The following is a 27,715-nucleotide window of genomic DNA, read 5'->3' on the forward strand; positions in this document are numbered from 1 at the left end:
TTATTTTTTTTCCCCAGATATTTCAACAAAAGCACAGGTGTAATTAATCAAATGATTGATGGCTGAATTCCATTTAGCTGCTTCAGTTTCACTTGACTAGTGTTGTGCATGCTCGCTCACTCACAGCTTTACGGAACAGAACCAGCCATCGTTATTGTTATTGACAAGAGCTGTGCTTTTTCTACTATGACAAATTAAAATGCTCCCTTGATGCTACCCCAAGTAAATGATCCATGTCACACAAAGAGCAGTGAAACGCTACAGGGACTGGCTGTCAGTCCCAAATGGGGCCATGCTGGTCCGTACAGTTAAAACAAGGCAAACATAACTGTTCTTTTACAGTTAAAACAAAACTGAATAAAATGATTGGTCAAAAGATTTCCATATGTTATGCATGTTCCATATGCTTTTCTATCCCACTAATCATCTTGTGATCACCAAGATCCTCAGTATGGGAACCACTGCCTTACAATACCAGTAAACAAAGGAGCCTTTACGCATAATTTACTACCTTCATGGTTATTAATACAATATGGAAATGTAAACAACAGTGGTAAGAACCAGAATGAACAAACCGTAAACCACTTTGGATCGTCCCTCTGTCCATCTGGAGCCGAAATGAACGGTTTTCTTCATAACTGCTCTTCAGGGTTGCAGAGGTGAATCCAACTGAACAGCGTAATAAAGCAACTATTTGGCCCTCACACAGTTCATGTATGCCTACAGGCAGCACCCCTGTAAGGAACCAGGGCTAGGGCACCAACGACTTAAAAAAAGGTTTCTCCCATGTTGGAATGCGGAAAGGCTGCTTCCTGTCCTGCAAGTTAAGAACCCTGTTATCAGACCAGCCGTCTTCACTGTTCAAGAAGAAATTTCACTGATTCAATTATCGACTCTGGTTTTGCTGTCCGCCCAAGTAACCAGGAAGGGAGCAATCAGTGGCCAGTTGATGAGACCTCAAAGGCCTGCAGATGCACAGTCACTCACTTCCTGCTTTTTGTTTTCACATTGGTCTTCCAGGGGACATTTGGAAGTAAAATGCACAAATTACAACAGCTAATTGCATTTGTGTTTTTACTATGAAACTACTACGACTGTGTTTAATTACCAAGGAAGTACTTTTATTCAGATACTGTACTTACTGTATAGTTGTGTACTTTACAATTTTCCAAAACCCTCTCTTTCTTATATACTTAACAACATAAATCTTATTATTCAGGGACTTAATTGCGTTGTTTAGCTTGATTATCTTGAATTTCAGGCCTGCTAGTAGCATGGTTTTGGGCATAACATTGTCATTGTGTTTACATCACTTTGACAGAAACATTAAAAAGCCTGGATGGATTGCAAGGAAATTTGAATGGATGATTTATGATCAAATCTTCCTATCAGGCAATAGCAATAGTTGGGCTCACCTCTATGCATAGCACGTGTTGTGGAACCAGACTCCTGGAGATGAGCTGGACACGGTGTTACCCATGGTGAGAGGCTGAGCACTGCTCTGTTAGAGTTGGCATCAATGCAGCCTGCACCACCACAGCCTAAACGTAGCACCCCTGTTTAAATGAAGAGGAAACCTAGACTTTTTCCACAGTGCCTGAGGTCTGAATTAGGCTGTCTGAACATATGTTGAGAGTGATGGAAAGAGCATCTTGAGGAGCCTGAACCTGACCAAGGCAGAGTCTGAAGACCTGAAGCCTGAGTCATATCTCTGGCAGAGGTCGCCATGTCAGTGTCAGTCGTTTCAGTCTCAGTGTCACATGGAGGATGGGAACAGTACTTGTGGAGTAACAGACCAAGGAGGTTTAGACTGGTTGTTGATTGTTGAACCACAGATTCAAGAGAAGCTGTCAAACAGTTGACCACCTGCGGGTTGTGGGAATGTGACTATCCAGTCTACATGTAGCCATGGAGAAGGCTTACAACATCATGTGGGGGGTACTGAGAGAGCGTGGTGTACCAGGGCCGTTGCTACAAGCCATCTGGTGCTTGTATAACGTAAGTGAGAGCTGTGTCCGCCCAAAGTCAAACACACTTTCAGTGGGTGTTGGACTCTGCCAAGGTTTCCCCTTGTATCCAACTTGTTTGTGGTATTCTTAGACAGGATCTCAAGGCACAGGCAGTGAGAAGTATGTCCAGTCTCTCTGCATTTTGCAGATGATGTGGGCCTTTAGTGCACACTGTAGCGGTTTGTAGCCACGTATAAAATAGCCATGGTTCTCTGACAGATAATTGATTGGGAGTTGCTGCATGAGTTTCTTCAGTAGGACGGATGGGATCAGCCCCTTAGAGATGGGATGAGGAGCTCAGGTATCCAGAGGATCCAGATCCAAAAGCATTGCTGGGGAGAGGGACGTCTGGATACCTGATCATGAATAAGCAGAAGAAAATGGATTAATGGCTTATTTTCTTCCTGTAATGGAGTAACTGTAACTAAACTGTAACTACTTTATCAGTATGAAATGAGCTCTTCATCAGCTCTCTAAATTCACAGCACAAACGAGAGGCTTTGAAAGTCTAAACCCATTAAAGCAAACGGAGTGTGGGAAGTGTCAGCGGCTCGGATGCCACAGCTGCTCAAATATTTCAACACCTTGCCCTGGGCCCGTCTGTCAAAACTGAGCTGCTGCTTGGTTCGTGCTGGGTCAAACTGACTGCAGGCTTCAGTTTGAAGATCTTTTAGCAATTTATTTGTGCTCGACAAGATAAGGAGCTAAAAAGCAATCCATCCCTGGACCTGAAGAAAATCTGCAAAATGGGAGAGCTGGAGAAAGAGGACACTTAAATTATACAACATTTATGTTTAGGTAACATGATAGCCAACAGCCTTTTTTTTTTTCCAATGGCAACAAGTAAAGCATGTCAAAATAAATGCATTAGTAGTAAATTTATTGAAAAAGATACAACCAATTAGATGGATGGTTCACGGTCCAGAAATATGTAACAGAACGTTATGGAAGTGCATTTTTATAACCTTTTTTTTTTCCATTTATACCTTTCAAGACTTTGCACAACAGTCACTGCTTTACTAACAACATTTAAAAAGACGGGTTGGCTTCTGTCGGCAAAATCATGAAACAAAATTAAAAACAGCCTAACTACAGTTACTACGATTAGAAAACTGGACTTAAAATTAAACATAAAAAACTTAAAACATTCTCTTATTTTACAAACTATGTTCACTTCGGTAATAAAAATGAAAACAAAAGTAAAAACCTTTGTCAGCACCATTTTCTTGTTTGTTTTTAACTCAATTTTCAGTTTAATCAATTATTCGACTACTGTGGCAAAATATCTGACACATTAAGATCCCCTTAAACATGCTTAATAAAAAGACCAGCTGATTTATTCAGACTAGAAAAACCTCATTTTTGAGGAATGGTACAGCATCTTTGTATCAGACAATCTATACTCATTTGAGTAGCAATTAAAAATAAAAAAAAGTAAAATTTTTGCAACACTTCTTTGTCTTTCACATCATTGCAGTTAATTTGTCAATTAATAAACTATGGTGGCAAATGTTGGACATGTCAAACACTGTAACAAAGTTCAAATGACACAAAGTGGCAACATAATTCAATATTTATCGTCTAATTTTGCTGGAATGGTTGATGATAAATGACCACAAAGGTCAAACAAGTTAAACCCAGCTGTATGCTGAAGTTGTCTTTTCAAAAGACAAACTCCTATGTCTCAACCCTCCTCCCCAACCCCAAAATTCCTTGATCATGACTCCATAAGAAAAGCCATTTAACAATATCAACCAATCTTTAAAAAAGACAGAGAAGACAAAATGCACAGTTCTCCTTCCCAGTAGAGTTATATATGAAATGCAAAGACTGTTTTTTTATTGTCCTCTGTGACATTTGCTGTGTGTAATGTCACTGCCCCCTGCTGTTCATGTTATACAAGGTGGAATAACAGGAGCAGTGAAGTTCTTTCAGGATTTGATTGTGCGTCTGGTTCCGTGTGACAGCGTATTATGGGTTCTCTTGATGTTTGATGGTCCATGGTTTTAATCAAGAAGTGGACCTATAGATATAGACAAAATTTCAAGGAGGATGAAGACAGGCATCCCTGTGTGTCCGTCAGTCGTGTACATGTATCGAAGTTTAGTGTGAGGACAGTTTTAAGAAGGACTGGAAGGACTGTTGGAAGAGCTGGTGTCAGGTGACGCGCTGGGCTGCTGCCGGTCCTCTGGTGTGCTATCCGCCTGCAGCGATGCCATGGCTGCTGACGAGTACTTGCACTTAGAAGAGCCACATTCGCAGTTGAACAGTTTGCTTTTGACTTCCCAGAAGTGGTCGCCATAGTTAAATCTGAGGAGAGGATGAGAAAGCAAATAATTATTGACTTGATGAAATTGAACTTAAGGTTTTTGGGTCCGGAAATATAAACTGTCAACAAAATATTGTTTGGACCTGCAATTGTATCAGTTCTCAAACTTAAAGTCATGGCCACCAAAAAAACTACATTGGCATCAAACATCCATCCATCCATTTTCTTCTGCTTATCCTTGGTCAGATCACAGTGGCAGCAGGTTTAGCAGGGCGTTTCAGACGTCCCTCTCCCCAGCAACACATCCAAGCTTCTCCTGGGGAATCCTGAGGCATTCCCATGCTAGATAGGCTATGTTGTCCCTCCAGCAAGACCTGAATCTGCCCCACAATCTCCTCCAAGCTGTTGACGTGCTTGAAACACCTCCAAAAAGGAAAGCAGAAACCCTAACCCTATTCTCTGAAGCTGAGCCTGGGCCACCTGGCAGAGGAAACTCATTTTGGCCGCTTGTATCCGCAAACTTATTCTTTCGGTCACCACCCAAAGATTATATATCAAAAATGAATATAATCTTTTAACTCAAATATTGATATTGACATCAGACTAAAAGCTTCAGTATGTGTCAGACTCTATATACTGTATATCACACAGGGATTCTCAACATCATCACGTGATGAACAGGTAAAAGGCAGGGTCCTAAATTGGTTCAAAAAGCAAGTCTTACCCAAGCTCCTCTCCAGCTGTGATGTTTTCACTGGCAAAAAAGGCAATGTGTGGGAAACGGAGGTCCTGGTGTGTCGTGAACACTCGACAGGCAAACAAGTTGGGCTCGCACATGTGATTAAGGAAGCGGCTGATGTTTCCATAGAAACGGGCATCGATGCAGTACAGATCTTGAGGCTGGGAGTGAAGATGAAGAAGTTTAACGAAAGGCTCAAACTAAAACATGAGCACAAACCTAAGAGTATTCTCTATCTCCAAATAAAAAAAACTGAGTTTGGAGTAACGTGAATACTTAATATAATAGAAAGCAGTAACTATAAAATGATCACAGTAAAGTTTCTAACATTTTGTGATTCACAGCTGCATCCGTTTTCTCAAAAATGTTTATTGTCTGTCTACCAGGTCCTCCTCCTTTACCTTATCATCCAGACTGAACAGGTAAGCGTCATTCTGCCTCATCTCTGCCTCGGCTTCCGAGATGATCTCACCTACGTACCTGTTCAAAGGCAGGTGAGCCATCAGTAGCTGTAGACATGACTGAAACATTTTAATACAGATACCCTTTAGATGTCAACGTCTCATGAAGGTGGAATAATTCTAAGGTTTTATTCGGACAGACTGCAGTTCTGAGATTCAAAGATTTAACATCACTGCCAAAAGATTATTTTTAAATAAATAAATAAATAAACACTGAAAGATAATGATTAAGGGGATTACTCATTTGAATTTAAACATTTTATAGTCCCAGATTAACTGTCAAGTATAACATTTCATTGCCTTAAAGCTTAATAATTATGTTTTCATGTACATAGATCCCCTGAATCTTTTCAAAAAGCGACAAATGGTGCTCAATATTACCACATTTATGTCTGTGCATGTGCTGAGGAAAATGCAGAGACAAGGATAGGTGATAGTTCAGGCATCACTGGCTAAATTTACAACTTTTTTATATGAGGTGTCCATGGGTCAGACTAATATATGTCTGTATATGTATACTAATATATACAACGTGACGCGATTTTATTCCAATACATTCTTGTTAATTACACTGCGACGATAAGATGAAAACCCCTTTAGGACAGAAGAAAAGGTACAGCACAATGTGTGGACCTTGCAGTAACTTTCTTAAACTTTTTTTGATGAAAGACGGAGACAAAAACAACAAGCTATTAAAAATATAGTCACAATACGTTAGCGGGGTAGTGACTGGCACATCAACAAAACACCTCAGTGAGACCGACATCACTTCTGAACATGAGGAAGCAGAAGGGATAACTATGTCACTGTGCTGCGCTCACAGTGTGCTACCATCTGGCAGGAGATACAGACACTACACATGTGAGAGTACAAGGTTTCTGAATTGGGGGAAAGAGACACCGCGTCTGTTCTGTGTTGGACTCAGTTGACTAAATACATTTTAAAAACCAACTATATCAGTGAGGATGAAAGCTGTCACTGCACAAACAAATATCCACCAACAAAGAGGCTCAGATATGAAGGAGAAACCTCGTTTTATTTACTCACTCGCATATAAAGGTCCCCCGTGGTATGTCTTGTACTGCACGAACACCCCAGCCCTTCTTATTGGTCCTGAAGAGCTGAAGCCTCGTCCTGGAAGATTGTTAACATCTTCATGTTACATTTGACATTTCTACCTTAAACACATATTTACCTTTAATAATAACATAATTATTAGAAACTTTATTTATAGAACACCTTTCACAACATAAAACACAGCTCAAAGTGCTTCACACGGGAAACTAATTATTGACAGGTATGAAAAACAAAGACACCCAAGGAGCAAAATTGATTTTAAAAAGGATATTAGTAAAATGGTGGAAACAATCTTAAATAAAAAACATAAGACAAGTATGAAAACCATCAAACAATGATGTTAGAAAAGAATCAAATTCATTAAAGATAATAAAAGGTTTTGGAATGTTTCTTTGGACTGATTTTCTAGTACATAACAAAAAGCTGTTTCACCATATTTACATATTTTATTTGCATCCTTTACACACATGTACACAGGATGTGCTGCTGCACTACAAAGCAGTCCTGCATTATATCACCTCATAGCCTTAATTATGCAAGATTCGTTGGAAAAGGTATTGCTTGTTTTCTAAGTTTTCTAGGGCTGCTGCTGCCTTCATATAAAGTACAAATGCTCTTTTTGTCCAGCAATGCTCAGATGTTTTTGTTTAATTTATGAAGTTTTGAATACCTGAGTCCGTTTTGCACTACACGGTTCTTACAGGTCCTCCAACAGGAGCATGCATGGTTACATTCAAAGATGAGAGGAGGCTCCTCACGGCAGAATTCAGGTAGAAGACGACCAGCCTAAACATGACAAAAGTGCAGAAATATGAACATATTATGAATATTCAAGACCACATGATTTAATGTCATACACCCTGCTCACATATTTAAGTGTACTGTTGCAGTTGTTGTTTCTCATGATTCGGGGGGCCTTTATTCAATCCTTACCTTGTCGTACCAGCAGCGCAGACTGAGTTGTCCACACATGCAGATACTTGTTGAACAGTCTTCTTTACAAACGCAGTACTGTAAACAGAGGGAATAACATTGGTCACTTCACACTTGTAACCACAGAAAGCTAACCGTCACTTTGTTTCCTTTTAACTACCTGATGCAATGCTGCAGACTCACCTGCAAGTGTGTGATGTTCCTGTCGATGTTCATGGGGGAAGTGACACAGTTTTCGGGGATGTATTTGTAGCCGTCTGGATAAGGTTCACTGTCGACAGAGTTGACACAGGGAATGGGAACACGCTCCTGCCCCAGAGCGATGTCACTGTAAACAGAGCAGACACTGGTTAGGGGCCGTCAACATTTTCAAAGTCAAATATCTCTGATGCAGAGGTTTTGGCCACAGTACTTTGCCATTTGATGAGCCTTTAACTCACTCACAGATGTGTTATTCAACCTGGCCTTCCTGGAGAGCTTTTTATCCTCACATCTTTTTTTAAACACTACTACTTTTAAAAGTGCAGTTTTAATCTTAACCTGTGAAGGACTTTTTGCTCTGTTCGATTGAGCCTGCTGTTCTTGGCATCCTTCTCCCTCCTGTGGGCCTGCAGGGCTGCCCAGGCCTTTGAGTTGTGGCTGCAGCAGTCTGGAGGAGTTTCTCCCTCGCGGTTCTTCAGAAACACATCTGCCCCTCGGGACAGAAAAAGTCTGAGGAGAACATATTTTATTGATTAACAACAGTTAGTCACTTCTGAACAACTTTTTAAATCGCTGTTTTGAATTGATCCTCTCATTATTAAAAATGCTTCAAACAGAAAGTCATTTTCTCCAAAAGTGGGATGTTTTTCCTTTCTTCCTGGCGGTAGTAACTCACGTGACACAGTCCAGACGATTCTCCCGGGCAGCGATGTGCAGAGGAGAGTCTCCATGGATGTTGACGACCTGCAGATCACAGCGGGCGTTCAGGAGCAGCTCGGCGATGTCCACACTGCCGGAGAATGCTGCCCAGTGAAGGCAGATATTCTCTTCCTAGAAAACAAAACATGAAGCAACAGTTATACAACTTTGGATTCTTTGGTATGGTGTGTCGCACAGAGTGGACAGGCTCCTGAACCAACCTTGTCCCTGATGCTGATGTCAGCTCCTTTGGACAGAAGTAGCTTCACCTGGTCCACATGCTTGTACTCTGTCGCCCAGATCATGGCTGTCCAACCGCCATCGTCCTGAGGAAAAACACACAGCTGATCACTAAATAAAGCTGAATTATCATATTGATAATTTCTACAAAGAGCTTGAAAGAAAAACACACTTTTTCCAGTCCTAAATGGACTATATTCTGTTGCTGACTTGTGTCAATACATCACAGCTGTCTTAAAGCCTACCTTCTTGAAGCAAGGTCAGACATTTCAAACAAAGACACATCAGACACAGAGCAGTCTGTCTCACAGTTTGAGCTACGTTTATGTCCCACTGTATCTAATTTACTGAAATCAAAGTGCATCTGAAGGACACATCCACATGATATTCAACACTTTAACTACTCATTATACTGCTTAAAAAAAAACACAGACAAACACAAAATAACTAATGTAAAAGCTCTATAGTTAAATACCACCAAAACACTGAAAGGACAACGTGAATCTGTACCAACCTGACAGTTTATGTTAATCAATCCTGTGGACAGAAGGTGCTCGACAATGTTGTAATGACCAGACTTTGCCGCTAGGTGGAGACACGTGAACCCTTCAACATCCTGAGAGCAGCACAGAAGCCAATTATTGACCATTTCAATTAAAGATAAACGTATATACAAGAGATCCTAGAGAGCGATTTAAAGGTCAAATTACAATGTGATTTTAAAAGCAGTCTGACGAAAGCTTTGATTGTCCAGAGAAACTAGATGTAGGTTTACCTTGTGCGTGGCGCTTGCTCCAGCTCTCAGCAGGTACAGGACAGTCTCCATGTGGTTGTTCTCACACGCCTCCATGAGTGGCGTCCGCTGATCTTCATCACACATGTCCAAGTTCGCACCAGCCTGAAGAAGCGAACATCAGACAGCTAATGTCAGATTCTGTGATTAAAAGAACTCAGAGAGGCTGCCACAAAACAGGTCAAATTCTACGAGTAACTGTTTGACATTTTGTCATTTAAAACATCAGACAGCAATCTTATTCGTTCCCATGGGACTGACTGACTAACTAAGCGCCTTACTTGTACGAGCATGTGACAGATGTCTTTGTGTCCTCCCTCAGCTGCGGCATGGAGAGGTGTGCGTTTGTTCTGAGATTCCATCTTAAAATTTGGGTCGATACCGTCCACTTGAAGGTAAATGGAGAAGGAAACAACTTCATTAAAAAACATTTGGATAGAAACTACATAATGAAAGAGGGGAGCAGAAGATTTTTTTGGAAGAACAGACAGGCATAGAAGCTGTGAACATACCCAACATAAGCAAGACCTTCTTGAGTTCTCCCTGTTTGGCTGAGAGGTAAAGTTGTTTGGGGTGAAAACGTAGCTTCTTGGGTCTGATTAAAACACAAGCAAGACGAAACGTGAGAGCGGTTCTGTAAGTTGAAGGCTTCTGGTCAAGCCGATAAATTAAGGTGCCACTCTGGTGGTAGAACTTACTTCTCTGTGTCGAGAGCTACCAGGATGCTCTCTAGAGTCTCTCTCTGCGTTCCTTGAGGGATTGTGGGTGAGTCCATTGTTCCTGTCCCGGCCTGCAGCAGTGCGGTCCTAGATGACCCGGGAACAGCAGGGGTGTCGAGTCCATGTGCAGAACGGATGGGCAGCGAACTGTCGGCCTTCCCGCTGACTTCAGCCCCCACGGCCAGTCGAGAAGAACTGGAAAACAAATGAAGAAATAGTATTAAGAATGGACCCCAGGGTCAGACATTTGTCTAAAAAAAAAACCTAAAAACTACAAGAAGTTGCCTTCACATTGCTCGTGCATATTCACAGACGGTAATTCACCTGCCAGTGGTGGTGTCTGCTCGGCCCTCGGGGACCCCGGTGGTGGCAGGTCCGTGTGTCAGCCCAGGAGGCACAGTGGAGGTGGTGTCGGCCTTGGCGATGGTGACCTCCTTGGCCTTGCTGGCCTCCTCTCCGCAGTGGGGACAGAAGCTTTGACCTTTCAGCATTGAGGCACAAGCACGATGGAAACGGTGAGAGATGCTGACGTCCGGTTGGCACTCCATGAAGGTCCCCTGCACGATGAAAAAAAAAGTCTCCGTAAGCGGAAAAAACCATGGTCCTCTCTCCTCTGACTGTGTTTCACAAGAACCAGATGGTACTGTAATAGCCTGACTTCCCTAAAAATCCAGTTTATGGCTGCAAGTAATGATTCATTTTATTACCAATTCATTTGTTAATTAGTTTTCATACAGTGTAAAAAAAAACCAACTGTAAAATCTATATCATGGCTCTCACTATGTTTAAATACCTAAAGGCATTCATTGTTTCCACCATATAAAGTCAAAGAAAAATGGTAAATTTTACAAGCTAGAAGAAGAAAATGTTTGACACGTTCTTTCTTTTGTCTGAGTAGTACATCAGTAACATCAGTAGAACTACATAATCTTATCAGGGTTTAGACACTTACTTGAGTTGTCTGGTGAACGCACACCAAAGAAAAAAGTTGCTAGTCATGGTGACATTAACAGATTGCCACACTGACTTCACCGCCAAACTAAGCTTTGGTCGTTAAGTCGACTTTTCGTTTTTCTTTTGGTTTCTTTCGTCACTTTAGTGCAACTTCCTCATCCTACACAATCATGTACGTGCACATGAAGGTCTGACATTTATGAAGTGACTTTGCACTCACAGCCCTGCAGAAGAAGCCACACCCGGGGCAGCACTGGTGCTTCACCATGCCGTTACGGTGGTCCTCGCACAGAACCAGCAGCTGAACGGAGTTGGAGGGACGCATCATTTCATGTTTCAGTATGGCACCCTGGCAGCGGGTCAGCTGTCCATCCACGCTCTCTGTGGCCATGCACTTCCTGTCCGCCAGGATGAGAATCTCTCGACTCTTGGGCGTCTCCATACGGCAGCTGCAGAGCGGAAGCTCCTGAGCCTCCTCAATGGCCGACCCCAGAGAGTCTGCAAAGGGACAAAGTTACCTTTTGTTTGCTTCATTTGTTTGACTTCACTCGGTGCTTCAAATCATAGGTTGGCTGGAAAATGTGGTGGTCTACTTTTCCTGAGAATATTCAGTGATATCCCTTTTTATCCAAATATTCCAAACCTTTTTCTACTTTACTTTGTCTTATTTTGAGGCATATGAAATGTCATTTTATCTAAAAAAGGCAAGCTTCTAAAATGTCATGACAATTCTCAACACGTTCTGGTTCTAACACATTTTGGTTGGTATCAAACAAGTATTGAAGTTTCACAGCCAGCCCTACTGACTGGGCGTAACTACCAAATAACCAGGAAGCTTGGTGATACCGGGAGAAAAATAGGCAAATATCTTGAAAAAGAAAAGTTTGTTAGAACTGACTTCTTCATCACTTCATTATTTGGAAATTAAAATAAAGTAATGGAGCTGTTGTCACATTCTGGCATGCAGGGAAGATGCATTTCCAGGCCTTTTAGGACCAGCTAAAAAAACCTAAGCAAATCTAAGCAAAATTAAAATTGCATCGATTGAATATTATCTGGATAAATACTAATAGACTAATCAACATTTAGTGTTTTATCAGCTGCAAAACCAGCAGTGTCAAAAGGACTAAGTATGAAAACACTATCCAGAGTGGTCTGTAGCTTCTGTGCCTTCACCATTCTTTGTATGGACTAATGTTACCTGACGCAAACAGGAAAAAAAGATTTTCATATTTTCTGACTCATCAACTGAGTTACTAAGTTCCCCCGGCAACGGGACACATTGAGTTTGTGCTACTGTAATTGCACGGCTTTGTTCAGTGGTGTCCTTAACATGCAGCTCAAGATGGTTTCAGGCCTATGATTTCTTCAGAGATTTAAGTAGTCATAGTTTTGTGAAGTTAAGAAAAGCATCTAAAGGCAGGACACAGATTAGTGACTGTGGTGGTGTGGAACACATGGGATGGATTATCGTCAGCAAGTATAAAGACTTTCCTTTTCTTCTAAGCTCACCTTTGACCTGTGAGGAAACCGTCGGCTCTTGGGGCTTGTTGAGGTTGACCGACTCAGGCGAGGGAATCTGCGTGTACTCCTTCCTATCGCCTGCCGGGGTGTGGGCTGAGGCCTGAGGTTGATCCACCGCCTCTGGTTCTGAGCAGAAGACAGTGACCAGAAAGAAAATGTTCCACTGTTTGCCAACAAACAAAAAACAAGAAAACTGTACCGCCTGGGCAGCAATGCTCTAAACACTCTTAGGGTTTAAGTGGACATAAAGAGGACGATCTCTCAAGGCTTTTATAACTGTGTTGTCATGTGAGTTTGACAGGGGGTAATTTCTTTATATAATAAAGTAAACGAAGGGTTTGCTCAATATAAATTTAAGTGAATGATATCAGAGCTGAACAGTAAAGTGTTGAGTTTGAGTTTTTGTAAGATTTATTGGAGTAAAAACCCTTAGAATTTAGAACTTGATCTCTTTAAGGATTTGTTCAATGCAAAAGTTTTTATACAATGATTTTGAATATTTAAGTAATAATATGATTATGCTTAATGTATTTGAATTTTATTAACTGCATACAAATAAAGATATGTTGTGCCAAAAATATGAATAACCATTGGCATCAGTGCTCAGCTGTGCTGAACTGTGAGGTCTTGTGTAGTTCAGAGCTCAATAATTTGAACATTTATCCAATAGTTTTTGTACATTTTTCAGGACCCGGTGGAATATGAACAAATTTTTATGGTGTATGAAGGGTTTTAATTCTGAAAACACAAACACAAAGTTCGAAGTGGAATCTGACTTTCACTGATGAATGAAAGAAAAACCTCCTCCTCAAACTTCTCCCAAACACTCGTAAGCTGCAGTGTAAGTACACCCTCAGTGTTTTCAGAGACATGAATGCTGCTGACTCAACAATAACTCCATCAGTCAGGTCAAGTGTTAAGCGTGACAGGACCACATACCTTTGGCCTTTAGCCTCCTCTTGCGTTTCCTGGACGGCCTGAGCCACGCGCTGTCTGCTTTTGTTTTCTTTTTCAACTTTTTCTTCAGACTGGACTCTGTGCTCTGAGGCACGCAGACACACACAGGGATGGTTTCAGTCATTTAAAACATCAAAACTGAACTCACTTCTGTTCGGTCTACACTCAAATGAGGTAATATGATACATAATTTAATACTCTGGAGTGGTTAGGTGGAGTAATGATGATGGGTCTTACCAAGTCAGACTCTGTGCCCTCCTCCTCTCCCTCTTCTTCTCCAGACTCCTCAGACTCCTGCTCGTCTCCCGCCTCCTCCACCGGAAACACAAAAAAAGAGTTCATCACTAGAGTTTCAACACATGAAATAACGCACGCAAACAGGCTTCACTCTAACACATTAGAGTCACACACTCATTCAACTGTTGCCTCCTATATTCCATCTTAGGAATGTGTAATTTTTGCTGACGATAAGCTCACCTGGGAAATTAAAGTAAAACATTTGCCTGAAAGCTTGCACGTGAAATGTTAGTTATTAATACATCTTGTCAACACGGGTACTTTTTAAGACCCTAATTAATCACTGACTGATTCATTGCTCTTACCCAAAGGGGCACCAAACACTGCTGTTGCCTGATTTTTATTAAAAGACTGAAAAGCTCCGTCTACTTTTACACAAGAACACATTTCAAAACAAGAAAAACGACAACAGCAACAACACTGCCTTTAAGTTCCGCACAGATCTCATGTGTAATGTCAGCATACTATGGAAAGAAGAAAACATTCTTCTGTTCCAACCTGAGAGATGGGTTCAGATCTTGCTTCCTGGGCAACGCTGACAGGTTCTTCCGCTGGCTGTTGTCGCTCCTCTTCCTCCGACTCCACCTCCTCGGACTCCTCCTCCTCTGATGCATTTTCAACCTTCTCCCCATTTATGTTTGATACCTCTTTAGTCTGTAAGACAAAAAAAACAAAAAAAAACAAAGAATCAAAAACTGATATCTGGCATCAAATGTCCAGTCAAATCAATCTTTTCTTTTAATTTAATGATCTTTTAAAGAATAATATGGTGATTTCTCTCTCAATTGTGGATTGTTTTGGTACCAAATCTCAAGTAACAATGCTAGCATCCAAAGCTTCGATGGAAATCATTAATGTGAGCACAGACCTGTGGACTCTTGGAGTGTCGTAAATCCTTATACATTTCCATCATAGTTCTCTGCCTGAGCACTTTGGCTTTCTTCTTGGGAACCAGACTGTACGTTCCCATCCTCCTTTTCTTCTTACGGGATGACAACCCTCCTGAGTAAGAGCCTGCAGCACGAGAGAACAACACACACATTTACAGCAAAACTCTCAGCAGAGATGATGCTCTGTTCCAATCCACAGATAACTTTTCACAAAGGCGTTTTTTTTTTTTTTTTGTCTTGTGTTACTGTTTGGACCTAGGTGGAGTTTGGCCGGAGCTGGAGGAGCAGAGTGTGGTGCGGGAGCCAGGGGTGGTGGTGGAGGCGCTGGAGGCGTTGGTGGAGCTGATGAAGCCGTTTGTGCTGAAGCTGGCGTATCCGGTGGACTCTGAGGTAGGTGGTTCTGAGCGGAGGACTGCGACGAGGACTTCTGGGCGTCGGGTGCAACATGAGCCTCCGTCTTCTCCATTTTGGCACTCTTTGCTTCTCTTAATTCCCTGTTAAGAAGCTGTTGGCGACAAAAGCCAGAAAGCATTTATGATCACCGTGATACAACCTGAAGTCCTTTACTTAAAGGCTATTTGTGTCTACGAGGAGAGTGTTTTCATTTTGCCAAGTTAGACCACACATATTTGTTTCTTTAAAGAGGAGCAGATTCATTTGATCCTCACCCAGGATTGTCCACATGGCTGCATTAAGAAGTCATTTCATATGTGATCTTGCATACCTTTATCTCATCCAACACTAAATGGCCAAATATACACACTGTGGACGTCGTTTTCGTGATCTTCCAATGGTTTGTTTCATTGTTTCAATATGACAATGCCGTCCAGCCACAAAGCCAAATTCATAAAGAAATGTTTTTTCCAAGTTTGCTGTCAACCCCATCCAACACCTTTGCGAGGAACTGGAACACCGCCTGTGAGCCAGCCCGTATCAGCCAACATCAGTCTTGGACCTCACTAATGCTCTAATGGGAGAAAATCCCTGCAGCCAGGTTCCAAAGTCTTGTGGGAAGTCTTCCCAGAAGAGGGGAGTCTGTTACAGCAGAATAACACCCGTGGTTTTGGAATGACACGTTCAGTTATCACATATTGGTGTCATGTCTGTGTGTCCTCACACTTTGTTTGGATGTCCACTTGTCGTCTATTTATCGTGTGATAATAATTTCAACCCTATCACCCTGTTTTCTTACAAAAAGCGAAAAAAAGAAAAACACAAATGAGCTGCTGATGATGCACCACATTCTGATGGTTTTACCTTTTGTGCCGCACTGACAGCAGGTCTGGACATGGTCTTGCGCGCTCTGTGTATCGTGACGGGTGCTGGGGCCGGTGTTGGAGCTGGTGCTGTGCCATTTTTAGTGTCTGGTGTCCCTTGTCCCGATGTAGTCCCCATGCTGGGGTCAGTCCTTAGTGCACCTAAACTCTGTGCACACCCAGACGCCAAGGCAGGGAGGGGTTTGGCTGTGCTCCCCCCTGCTGGTGAGCCCGAAGGCAACCAGTTAGTCCTATGAGGGGAAACTCCCAAACCCGGCGTCGCTGCAGAGCCATCTTCCTGCTGCTGCTTAGTGAGAATGAACCCATTGCTTCCAGTGACAGAACCGTGCGGTGGCTCTGTGTCTGACGTGCCGTTTTCGTTAACCAACAGTAAAGTCTTCTTGCTGCCCGTTGCAGAGCCGTGTGTCGGGCTCTTGTGCCTCGCGTCGTCACATTCAGTGCCGTTTAGCATTGCCTCTGCTGCAGTGGAGGCCAGTCTGGCTGCTACCTCTTCGTCCCCATCTATGGAAGGAAAAAACAAAGCAATAAGGTCAATTACAATGTAAACAGGTAATTTTCACAAATTAAGAGCTATCAAGTTTAATTTGACTACTACCTGGCTTCTCCTCTCCGTTGCTTGCTGCATTGAGTTCCTCTTTTTTTGTGGAGGCACCCTTATCCACACTGCCCTTGGCTAGACCAGCGGGCTGTAGAAAAAAAAAACACACATCAGGGGAAATCTAATTTAGAGCACCAAATAACATTTATTTTATCTTTGTTGTCAATTAATCTGCTAGTCTGAATATATTTTAAAACACTTGACACAAGTTCCCAAAGCAGAGAGCTGCCTTTTTAAAGCATCTGACCAACAGTCCAAAGCCTCAAGTATGTTCCATTTACTCAGCACAGAAACGATGACTGGAAATATACGACTGGTCAATTGGCAGAAAGTTCATCACTAACAATTTCCATATTTGATTAATTGCAACAAACATTCTTCACATTTGGGGGGTTTAGACTGTTTTAAGGACTAAATGATCAATTGACTTGTTGGGGGAAAAATATGGCAGATTAAGTGTTAATTAAAATCATTCTGGCGGCACAGAATGATATGGCATTTTTACTTGATTATCAAATTGTCTACCGGCTGACTAGCCAACTAATTCACAAATGTATGATGTGTAAAGAAAAATCCAGGTCCCAGCATGGGTATGTGTTGCAGAAAACACAGTGAATGCTGCAGAAAAACCTCTATCTGCGCTTTTCAGTAATGTGTCTTTGTCAGAATCAAAGACTACAGGCTAAGCCAAGAGAACAAGAGCAACCCCCATGCACTCTCACTTTTAACTCTCTCCTTCTATGCTATAGCCAACCAGTAGAAGCATTGCCAGGGCTTCAAAAGGAATCTAAACCACCCACAGGCTGCCTTTACATCTTACAGGAGGAAGCAAGTGAAGAGGCAGCACCAGGAAATGTAAATGTGTGTGTCTCTCTCTCTCTCGAGCAGACCGTCAACCTTGTGCTCACTCCGGGAAAATGGGCCCAAAGGAAACAAGAGAGGCCCATGTGAAAAACCATCATGACACTCTTCACTCTTAGGTGGCTTTCTAGATCGGATGTCAAAGGAATGTGGTCTGAAGTCAGTTTGATTCGGAAGAGAAGCATACCCAGGACATAACAGGAAGGGTTACACTCTCCTCGACCGTACACCAAGCAGAGGTGGACATACGCAGACAGATGATGATTGGGGCTGAGGTCATACTTAGTGAGAGGTAAAAGTAGATACTAGTGGCTCAATCCAGAGACCACAGAACGCTTCATTCTAAACACACTGATTCAAGTCCAGTTCTCCTCTCCATGGGCTCTGACAGTCGAGTCCTCAGATTTAACAAACAGCACGTGTCCTGAGACCAGCACACAACCCGAGACACCAACTAAATGAGCCATCAGGACAGATTTCCCAAATCATTCTCCGAACACGTGCTCCCGAGTCCCTGAGCCGAACACGAACATGCACCTTGTCAAACAGCAACAAGGTCAGGCCAAGAGCCCCGGAACAATAACTGAGGGTTGTTTCCCAAAGAACATCTAGTGTGGGACAATCCTCTGTGGTGTATGATCTCAAGGAATCTAGTGAGCACGTGTGAGGGTGAACGGAAGAAGACTCCTTCAGTTCCCTTTTTTCTTTTTTAGCCATGGATGGAGGAAAAGCCAGTTTACAAAAAGAACAACCAGCCTCATCCCTCCCCCTAGTGGTGGAAAGTGGAACATGCACACTGGAGACAGAAAGGAGAGGGGGGGAAGGGAGGCAGAGAAGGCTGTCTGCAGATCTCCGCCATTTCGCAACCAGATTGTTTACTGACACAACGTGGCCATTGCAGCGCTTTTCCACTAGATGGGGAACGTAGGGTCTGGAGGCTCGTGGATAGGAATATGGGGGCTGCTGAAAGAAGCTCCAAATGTGAAGCCATGATCAGGAACATTAAGTAGCACATTAAAAAAATGGAAAGATGTTAGAACAGACGAAAGATTGAGCCATGGATGTTGAAAAATTAAGACTCCAACGGGTCAGAGGCCTTTTCTGAAACTGCAAATAAGCTCAGTAATTATTAGAAACTAGGTCCTAATAGATTCTATAAAATATTATACTATTTCTAATGCTAAAATATATTGTAATGGATCAAACACTACAATATGTGACAAGGCCCGGATGTTCGCACTGATGTGACCCACTGCAAGAGGCCTGGAAACAACTAAGAGCTACCTAAACACAAAGCACAATCACATTGCACAATCAGCTGTTACACTGCCAATGACAAGAGCCAACACCCAAATTAGATAAAATGGAGGGAGCCCTTTCTGGCCTTCGAGGACAGTCATTCGCATGTTTCTGCCACGCGACACCTTTAAATAAAGTAGAATCTACTTGTGGATCCTCATCTAAGTGCTGTAAGCGCTTTGACAGGAGTGATTTTCTCCTTTTCAGATTGTTTTGCGCTTGAATACATGATAAAAGGTCTGAAGATTGGAGAACAATACTCAATTGTGTGCAGCAGGAATCATTTTATCAGTTATCAATCTTTGGTTTTCCTATCTCATAATCTTGCAGAGAAAAAATGTGCCGAAAGAACTGCTTAAAATTCTTCTCAAAACAAAAAAATAAACTGGAGGCTTTCGTACACACAATCACAACGGCCGCCAACAACCTGAAAAAAAAAAAAAAAAAAAAAAAAAAAAAAGAATATATTCACTAAATATTTGAGGCTGCTTTGCATAAAATCTGAAATAAACTCCAGGAATAAGCCAGTCATTTACCTTTCCTGTGACTCACTATGCAAACTGGCTGATCAAGACATGCGAGGTCTGACCCTCAGCCAGAGAGCTGCTCAGAAGATCATGCAGCTGAGCTGGTAGACATGGAAGCTCACGCCGCAGCCCAACATGCATCCTTTGGTTTGATAAGAAGCCTCTGCACCCTTATTGTTCCAGTCCTGATCACATAGCTTACACTGCACATACATCCCGTCTCCAGGGACCTCATTATATACTGATCATGAGGGATACATAAAGGAGGCATAAAAGCAAAGATGTGACAAAGGGAGGTTGGAGCTGAAAATGTAAAAACAGAAAGAACTCTTATTGGTAGTTTGCAAATCTTCAGGAGGTCAGACCTTCAACTTCATGAGTCACATCATATTTCCCAGACTGTGATTGTTCTAAATAGAGCTGCTGTCCTAATCCATGAGGAGCTCTCTTCAACAACAGAGTCCAACACACTTAAATCTCTTTGATAAAGCAGCACTGCTACCAAAGAAAAAAAAAAAACAAACAAAAAAAACACATTGCTCCACAAGATTAAGTCCTCGATTTCAGGAATCAAGAGCAATCAGTTGCTGCAGCAGCGGCTGTCTCAAGAAGCGTATCTCACAAACTGAGAAACCATCTGATCGAGAAGACAAGAGCCCAAACCGGCTGACTCTAACTTTACTGTGGCTAAAAGGACCCGAGGAGCAACACTATGCATCTCCTGAGACCATTCAAAGCCAACCAAGGGTGAAGAGTAGAAAGCTAACATGTCTTTCCCCTTGTGTGCCTCCAGGAAGCATCATACCTGCTTTCTTCTCATGGCCTCCATTGAGAAGAAGAAGGCGTCAGAGAGGGAGTGTGTGAGGGAGAATGTGTGTGTGTGAGTGAGAGAGAGGGCGAAGGAGAGGGAGAGAGAGCAAGAATGTGCCGAACAGATTGTTCCTCTTTTCCTTTTCTTTCCCCGCATGCACATTCACCTCGTCGGTCATGTGACCTGGTGGCTCCCTCTGTCGGTCCTCCTCTTCAGAGGGTCTCCACAGAGCATGCTCAGTCAGTTCAAACTGTAACACCACTCCATTTCTTTAAACTGGAAGACCTCGTTGCCACTCAAGATATGCACGGGTAGAGACTCACCTTACAAAGACCGTGTGCCAAATAAGACTGGAGGAATACATTTAAAAGATCCTGCATAGCACAAACCCTACTATGAGCTTTATGCCTCACTTCATGCTAATATGCATGTCTGTAGTTTGTGAAAAGAATCTGCAACAATCATTCATTTTCTTTTCATATTGTCTCCATGTTGTAAAACTGCTGCTACTTCCTTCTACAATTATGACTGCTATGTTTTTGTTGCTGCTGCTGAGGGAAAAAAAGCCTTCATAGGCCAGTGCGCAAGAACACCAGCAGGAGAAGAGAGGTGTGGAATGGTAGAGGTAAAAGTGTAAAAGCCCTGAGAGCAAACCGGATGTCAGTGCGGAGCCTTGGGGAGTGAAACGTTTTCAAATCAGGGACATCAGGCCACATTCAAACCTCAACAGGAGGGTCTTTTGTCTCCACTGAGCCTCGGGACAGTGAAGACGGCAAAACCAAACAGCGCCAGAAAGTGCAACTGATATGGAGGCAGAGATATGAAGTAACAGACCAAAAGTAACCACAAACGGACCACAACAGATGAACACAAGCATTCGCTTGTGCTCAGCAAAGACAGAGTGAAACTAAAAGCACAAGGCCAACTTAGCATTATGTATCTTTACAAAGCTTTCTATTGTTGTCAGGTCTTTGTACTTGATGTGTTTTTTGTTAGGATCTATTCTTAACAGTAATGTAGACCAACTTGCTTCGTCAAAAGCCAATGACAAAACAATGAACTCATCAGAATAATAAAGGCGTGTCACTGTGCCAGTTGCATTTTGTCCTATAGGGAACATCGCAGACACGTGGGAATGTAGATGGAGAGATGTTTGTGACTTCTCCTGTTACACACCCCAACAATGACAAACATCCTTGTCCTTACATAAGGGCTCAGGTTTATCAAATATCAGAACTCAATGCACAAAAAAATGTAGGGAAATAAGTTCTTCTCTCCATCTTGGCAGAGCTGCAAATAACGATACCAGAAAGCTAGACAGATACTCTATACGCAAGAGGTGAAAAGCCAACGGAGTAGGTTCAGAAACATTCACAGTACGGTTTGACATAGTCACCTATGTTTTACCAGTTACTGAGCTACAAAGTGGCCACAAGCCACAAAAGAAACACGCCCATAAACAAAAAAGTAAAAGATCTTATTGCTGACTGGCAATGACGGCCGCCCTGTTTACACGTGGCAATAGTTCTGCAACGAATGGTCGAATATTGGATTAGTTCATTTACAATTATTAAATTAATCAACAACTATTTTGATAATCCATCTTTTTCAGTCATTTTTAAGAAAAAAAAAAAGAAGCTCAAATTAGGGCTGCACGATATGGCCTGTAACCAATATCTCGATATTTTTAAGCTATATCGCGATACACGATATATATCTCGATATTTTTGATGTTGTTGTTTTGTATTGTTTATTTCTAATAAATAATAATGTCACCTTGATAGCATTGCAATTGCTCAGAATCAATGTAGAACAGTAGATTTACACTTGCTGTATGAGACACACCTCTTTTTATAGCATTTTAACACTTGTCATATTTTTTATGAATTTTTAATATATTTCATAATGTACATATGAGCACTGAAGCAGTGCAGGATCATACTTGGCTTATGAGACACACTTTTTTAAATCAAATTTTAACCATTCTTCATATTTTATAAATAAACCTTTAATAAATTTAACACCCACGTCTTATTTTGAAAATCGGAAGTGTCCACACGCTGCAGTAAGCTAGTGCTGACTTTCCCAGTTTTCTCAAAGTATTTGACATAAAGTCGCAATAAGGGCGCACTTGAAAATATTGGAGCAGCTGACGTGACCACGCGAAAACGAGAGACGGCTGGCGTGACCGCAGTTGTTTTTCTTCGGAACCAAGTCGTCCGTCTCCATCTTCAATTAACTCGCTCGGGCTCTTCACGTCTCTCCTCACTTGATACAACAAGTATGCATGCGCGCAGGGGATTTTTCTGGATGGGCGGGGCAGTGTGCTGCGTGCTGTGAGCAGCACCAGGAGTGAGTGACAGGCGAAACTCCGGAGAATTAAATGCCAACGGCTTAAAACATTTACGTGTACTCGATGGTCGCGATATAGTCATTTCATACATCTCACGTAGAACAAGCCGCGATATATCGAGTATATTCGATATATCGCCCACCCCTAGCTCAAATTCTCTAATTTCAGTTTCTCAAATGTTTAAGGTCCAGTGTGTAACATTTCAGGGGATCTAATGACAGAACTGGCATATAATATTCATAACTATTTTTTAGTAAAAAGTGTAAAAATTAGTGGAAAATAAGGATCATTATGTTTACGCTACCTTACAATGAGCTTTCTCCAGAGGGATCGGGTCCTCTTTCATGGAGTCGGCCATGTCAAACCACAATGCTTCTACAGTAGCCTAGAATGGACAAACCAAAAACTGGTTCTACAAAGAACCTATTGCGTTCGTCAAGAGTTCCATAGTCACTTTAGTTTCTCCTTTATGCTTGGGTGAGGTGAGGAGTATTTAGCTGGATGCATTCTGCAACTTCAACTTTGGTTGTGGACAAAACTAGACATTTGAGGACGTCATTTGGAAACAGTGATCAACATTTCTCTCCATTTTCTGACATCCTACGGACCAATCAATCAATTAATCTAGAAAATGATACACAGATTGAATTGATCATGAAAACCCCCTATAAGAACATATCTTGGCTTTTACAGGTGTGAATGTACCCAAGATGCACTGAGGACACAATGAGATCGGATTGCTAAGAACACATTTGTGGTGATCTAGCCACATTCTTTTAGCAGTGCGTATGCGAATGGGCCATGTTGACAGACCACCAACTCAAGTGATATCCTCTGTTTATGTGGAAGTATGTTCTTTCACAGCCAACAGTGTTATACTAGTATATAAGTGTGAAACGAGAAGAAACCACAACAGACATGAATAGAGTACACAAGAAACGTTAGGTTCAACGGAAACTGGAAGATTCATATCACAACAGGAAATGTTTATTGCATTTCAAGTTGGGGAGCAAGATCTGATCACAAGTGGCCACTCAAGATAAAAGTGAACTATGGCATAATAAATGTTTGTGTCTCTATCAGGCCTCAAAGTTAATGTCTATATGCACTGTAATAATGTTGATGCATTGCATCATGATCATCAAATTTAAACTCAGAGGATGAAGAGACGGACCAGACATCTTATTTTAAGGCAACAGGCCAAAATGGTGAAGCGAAGCAGATGACAGACGAGCCCTTTTCTGTAGCCATGCCAACAGCCCTGCACTTTTCCTAGAGTTGTTCAGCCAAGTAAGCAGCATGGCTCTATGGATGGCAATGTCAGTCTGTCAGTCCACCACTTTGGTCCAGCCTGAAATCAATAACTACTGGATGGATTGCCATGATATTAGAGTTGCACAATACCCACGGTATACACGGTACCCTGCGGTGCCAAATGGTAACGGTTCCTACTATACTACAAATTCTACACGACGGTACTACCGTGGATTACTATACTACCGGTGCCAGTTTTCGCTACATAGCGGCCCGCCTCTCCTCTCCTCACGGCTTCTCACTGCATGCTACTCCCTAACAAACCAACATGGTAACTACTGCAAACGAACTACACAGCTGCTGAATGATTGGCTGTTTGCCTGTTAATGGTAACATCTGGGGATATGATAGGCTGTTTCCGCACGCTGGGTCCGCCCCTCTGATAGCTGATTGCTGCTCCAGTTATGTCTCGCCCAGACGCACACGGCTTACAGTCAAACACGAGACAACACACTCACCATGGCAGAAGCACCAGGCCCGAGTGGTGAGACTGCTGCGGCGTCAGTGGCCTCACTAATTTTGCTTAAAAAAACAAACTTGTTGTTTCAAACTTGTTTCAGTCCAATTCTTACTTCACCAGTGTTATGTTTATCATGCAGCAGACAACATTATAAGTAATTAATAACTTGTACAAATACATTGCAGTTCATAAAATAATAATAATAATAAAAAAAGGCAGCAGTATCGCGATAATCCCCGGAACCATGATACTTTGTCTGGTATAATATCGTGGTTACTCATTGGCCCACAGTGGATGAAGCCTGATCTCCTGACCTTTCCAGAAGCACCACCTAAGGTGGTCCTGACATCTGTTAACTGGATTGCCATGTGATATTCAACATTCCCTGAGGATGAATTGTCATAACTTTGCACCAAAATACAGCTCTTTATTTTGTCGTTTCCTTTTCTTTTTCTTATCATTTTACTTAATACTAAACTGGTTGTTTGTTTTGTTACCAAAACAGTCACTCGACACTGGTAATTGAGGCTTGATACCATCAGACTGCCTACTTCATTTCACCTCAATCATTGACGTGATCCAACCTGACATCACGTTTGTTCGTTGGGTAAAAAATGGCCACTTGAGGCTCAGTCACATAAGCTCTCATATTAAAATCCAACTTTACAGCAGAAACAGACCTGTTTATAGCCTGGTCTCTATAGCTAATTTCCCTGTTCATGACAACTGTACTGAGTGTGAATTTGTTTGCAACTCACCTGTTTAATTTAAGGTTTAGAATAACATGCAATTAAGGTAATTAAGTAATTAAGGTAATATAGTCAGAGGTGGCTGGTTTCAGCAAACAGGCTTCATTTAGCCAACTTCAGCTCCACAACTTTATCCATTGTTGGATTATGAGAGAGTTAGGAGCATAGCCTAAATAGTAGTAATTCTTAGTGTCAAGGACTCAAAAGGAGAAGTGTTCATGAGAAAAAGAACATAGACTGGGTAAATACACAACTGAAACATTGCATTAGCTTCAAATTAATATTGGAATACATTTTTGCATGAATAAAAGTAGATTATAATGTGCCATTTCTTGCAATGGATTTGTAATGAGGCCCCAACCCTATCCAGCAACTACTGGCAAAATTTGGTATGAATATTCCTTTCACATTTAGGGTTGTGATGAATGCTGCTTCTTCTAGGAACTAACTGCAGTTTTAGACCTTTAATCCAGTGTGACTTCACTGTCTTGGTCATGGTCATTATATTCTTGACAATGACAGAATATTGCAAAATATTTCATGTTTGGAACAGGCAATAACTGTTGACCTCTTATCGCAGGAAGTGTCTACTGTTTGAGGTGGTAATATTGTTTTACTAATCCCTTTGTTGATACTGTTTTCATCTTACATATTATAGTAGCTTGTTGGACATATCGTCTTTTGAAACCAAACCACTTCCATGCAACCTGTCACTCCCTTTTGAAGTCCTCCACCACTGAGCCAGTAGTAGGGTATGTCATTTTACTCAAATTTCACTAAAACAGCATGTAATCCACTCAAGGACACATGCATAAAATAATGCATGATCTCAGCTTCATTCTTTTCACTTTCACACATTTTAATTATGCTACTATAATCATAGCAGCAAAACCTACAATGTGTTGAATCCCTCGTTGAGAGCAATTGTTATAGTTATTTTTGCTTTCAGCCACGCTTGCTGTCGCTGAGCTAAACCGTGTGACATTACGTCAAGTTGAAACATTTCCATTATTATATTAAAAATTATATGTTTTTATCGCAAATATGACAGGGCGCATCATACTGGACTATGGATAGAATGTGGTTTTCTTATTTGGCGGGATGCGATCAGCTGAGGAGAAGATATGTCGCTCTGTTGCAGTTGTTGGAGCTACAAACAAAAAAAACAACTTGATAGTTACAGAGAGGAGGTTCATTCCTCACAAATACGTTGGTTGAGTACAAGCACCAGCTTGCAGTAAGGACTTTAACTAGACAACAGCTAAGTTTCATTTTGGCCTGTCATCAAGTTACTCACAGAGCTAATGTTAATTAGCGACAGCTGATGTTACCCGCACCGTTCATTTTAACAAGTAAAAGCAACGGCCTGTGCCAACTGAAAATGAGAAGCTGCTACCTATTTCTTTATTATATACCGCTCTTCGCTCAGAAGAAAGAAAGGGACAACAGATCAGGTCTGAATCTTATTTAAATATATATTTAAATATGTCCGAATCAGCTTGGGACATCTCTTATTCTAATTTACTCCTTCAAACTGTTTTTGCATGTTTACTTGACTTGAGGCAATGATGCACTGTCTACCTATTCACTCTATTCTTTCAATCCACTGGACTGCATTATGAAATAATACCTAACATACAGTTAACTAGATAACTGATTTCAATGACAAAAAAAAAAAAAAACATTTGTAGGAGTGCAGTGTGGACAGGTTGCACAGAAATATTTGCCTTCATTAAAAATGAACTCTTGATAAGTGTGGTGAGTGCATGCAGTACACTGTGCATCTGAATTAATTCAGAATCATAGAAGGATGAATTGTGATTCTTATGAGAACTGATCACCGCCTCCAGACCTCTTTTGATCAAGCAAACTGCATCATATCACTCACACTTGATGCAGGACTTCTGTGAGAATTTGCTTTCAATCATCACAAAATATTAGAGATATTCTGTTTGTTACGCAGTCATATGAATGCACTATCACACCCATACAAATCTAGGGAAGACGCCTGAGAGGACAATACATTAGCTGGGTCTTTCACAAGACCAACAGTGGCCATTTCACCTCAACAGTGTACTTTAACTACAGGAGCCCAAAGCACTGCTTGACATTCAACCAGACATCTTTGTTGCCGTGTCTCCTGTCTGAATGCACACACAACCTGAATGCTGAATGAAACCCATACATAGACACTGTACGCAGAGTGACCAGGAAATTAGAAACACCTGTATAATGTAACGCAGAGCTCCACTGTAGCCAACACTACGTCACCACGAGCTGAAATCTAAACCCTTCGCTGTTCAAATATGATAATTACTGGCATGGAAAATCATATCATCTGTGTGGTGGGGCATCCTTGAACATTAGGGCTGGCGCTGAGCTTTTATTTGCTGTTAGTGCCTTTCCAAACAGCTTTTGGGCAGCAAACTGCTATCTGTCTGAACAATGCAAATGAAGTTAAACGACGGCTGCCAAACTGGAAGTAACGTGTTCCACCTCTTGGGTATTCCCGAACAGAGAAATAAATAAACACTGACGCACATTTTAACTTCTGATTTTGGTAGTCAGTGAAAAACTGATGATGGAAGTTCAAGTGTTGAGCACAATATAAAATCCATCCACCTCCATTGTGTTGGAGGAGAAGCAGATCATCAGCACTGACAGATTAAACTAAACGCATGGCCAGCCGCTACAGAGAAATGAT

The 27,715-nt window shown here is 41.7% G+C and overlaps 1 protein-coding gene across 6 annotated transcripts in view; it reads right to left on the bottom strand.

Annotated features, from left to right (window-relative positions):
- Nucleotides 1–2,868: 2,868 nt before the first annotated feature.
- The window catches only part of ehmt1b (euchromatic histone-lysine N-methyltransferase 1b), a 32,415-nt gene continuing 7,568 nt past the window's right edge, over nucleotides 2,869–27,715 (bottom strand). For 3 of the 6 annotated variants that reach the window (XM_027278613.1, XM_027278614.1, XM_019272862.2), the window contains exons 2-26: nucleotides 16,635–16,725; nucleotides 16,020–16,540; nucleotides 15,018–15,267; nucleotides 14,741–14,886; nucleotides 14,371–14,526; nucleotides 13,813–13,887; nucleotides 13,558–13,660; nucleotides 12,607–12,756; nucleotides 11,315–11,592; nucleotides 10,465–10,697; nucleotides 10,120–10,335; nucleotides 9,934–10,016; nucleotides 9,703–9,809; nucleotides 9,404–9,526; nucleotides 9,143–9,244; nucleotides 8,610–8,714; nucleotides 8,366–8,520; nucleotides 8,029–8,199; nucleotides 7,672–7,816; nucleotides 7,489–7,566; nucleotides 7,226–7,341; nucleotides 6,526–6,612; nucleotides 5,419–5,497; nucleotides 5,003–5,178; nucleotides 2,869–4,319 (exon numbers count right to left, since the gene is read on the bottom strand). In XM_027278613.1, the coding sequence (XP_027134414.1) occupies nucleotides 4,130–4,319; nucleotides 5,003–5,178; nucleotides 5,419–5,497; nucleotides 6,526–6,612; nucleotides 7,226–7,341; nucleotides 7,489–7,566; nucleotides 7,672–7,816; nucleotides 8,029–8,199; nucleotides 8,366–8,520; nucleotides 8,610–8,714; nucleotides 9,143–9,244; nucleotides 9,404–9,526; nucleotides 9,703–9,809; nucleotides 9,934–10,016; nucleotides 10,120–10,335; nucleotides 10,465–10,697; nucleotides 11,315–11,592; nucleotides 12,607–12,756; nucleotides 13,558–13,660; nucleotides 13,813–13,887; nucleotides 14,371–14,526; nucleotides 14,741–14,886; nucleotides 15,018–15,267; nucleotides 16,020–16,540; nucleotides 16,635–16,725 (3,936 nt within the window). In that variant the 3' untranslated portion in view covers nucleotides 2,869–4,129. Of the gene's footprint in view, nucleotides 4,320–5,002; nucleotides 5,179–5,418; nucleotides 5,498–6,525; nucleotides 6,613–7,225; nucleotides 7,342–7,488; nucleotides 7,567–7,671; nucleotides 7,817–8,028; nucleotides 8,200–8,365; nucleotides 8,521–8,609; nucleotides 8,715–9,142; nucleotides 9,245–9,403; nucleotides 9,527–9,702; nucleotides 9,810–9,933; nucleotides 10,017–10,119; nucleotides 10,336–10,464; nucleotides 10,698–11,314; nucleotides 11,593–12,606; nucleotides 12,757–13,557; nucleotides 13,661–13,812; nucleotides 13,888–14,370; nucleotides 14,527–14,740; nucleotides 14,887–15,017; nucleotides 15,268–16,019; nucleotides 16,541–16,634; nucleotides 16,726–20,129; nucleotides 20,241–27,715 lie in introns of those variants that run through there. The other 3 variants (XM_019272860.2, XM_019272859.2, XM_019272861.2) reach the window with 3 other exon arrangements.

This window comes from Larimichthys crocea, chromosome IV (genome assembly GCF_000972845.2).
Source record: "Larimichthys crocea isolate SSNF chromosome IV, L_crocea_2.0, whole genome shotgun sequence".
NCBI lineage: Eukaryota > Metazoa > Chordata > Actinopteri > Sciaenidae > Larimichthys > Larimichthys crocea.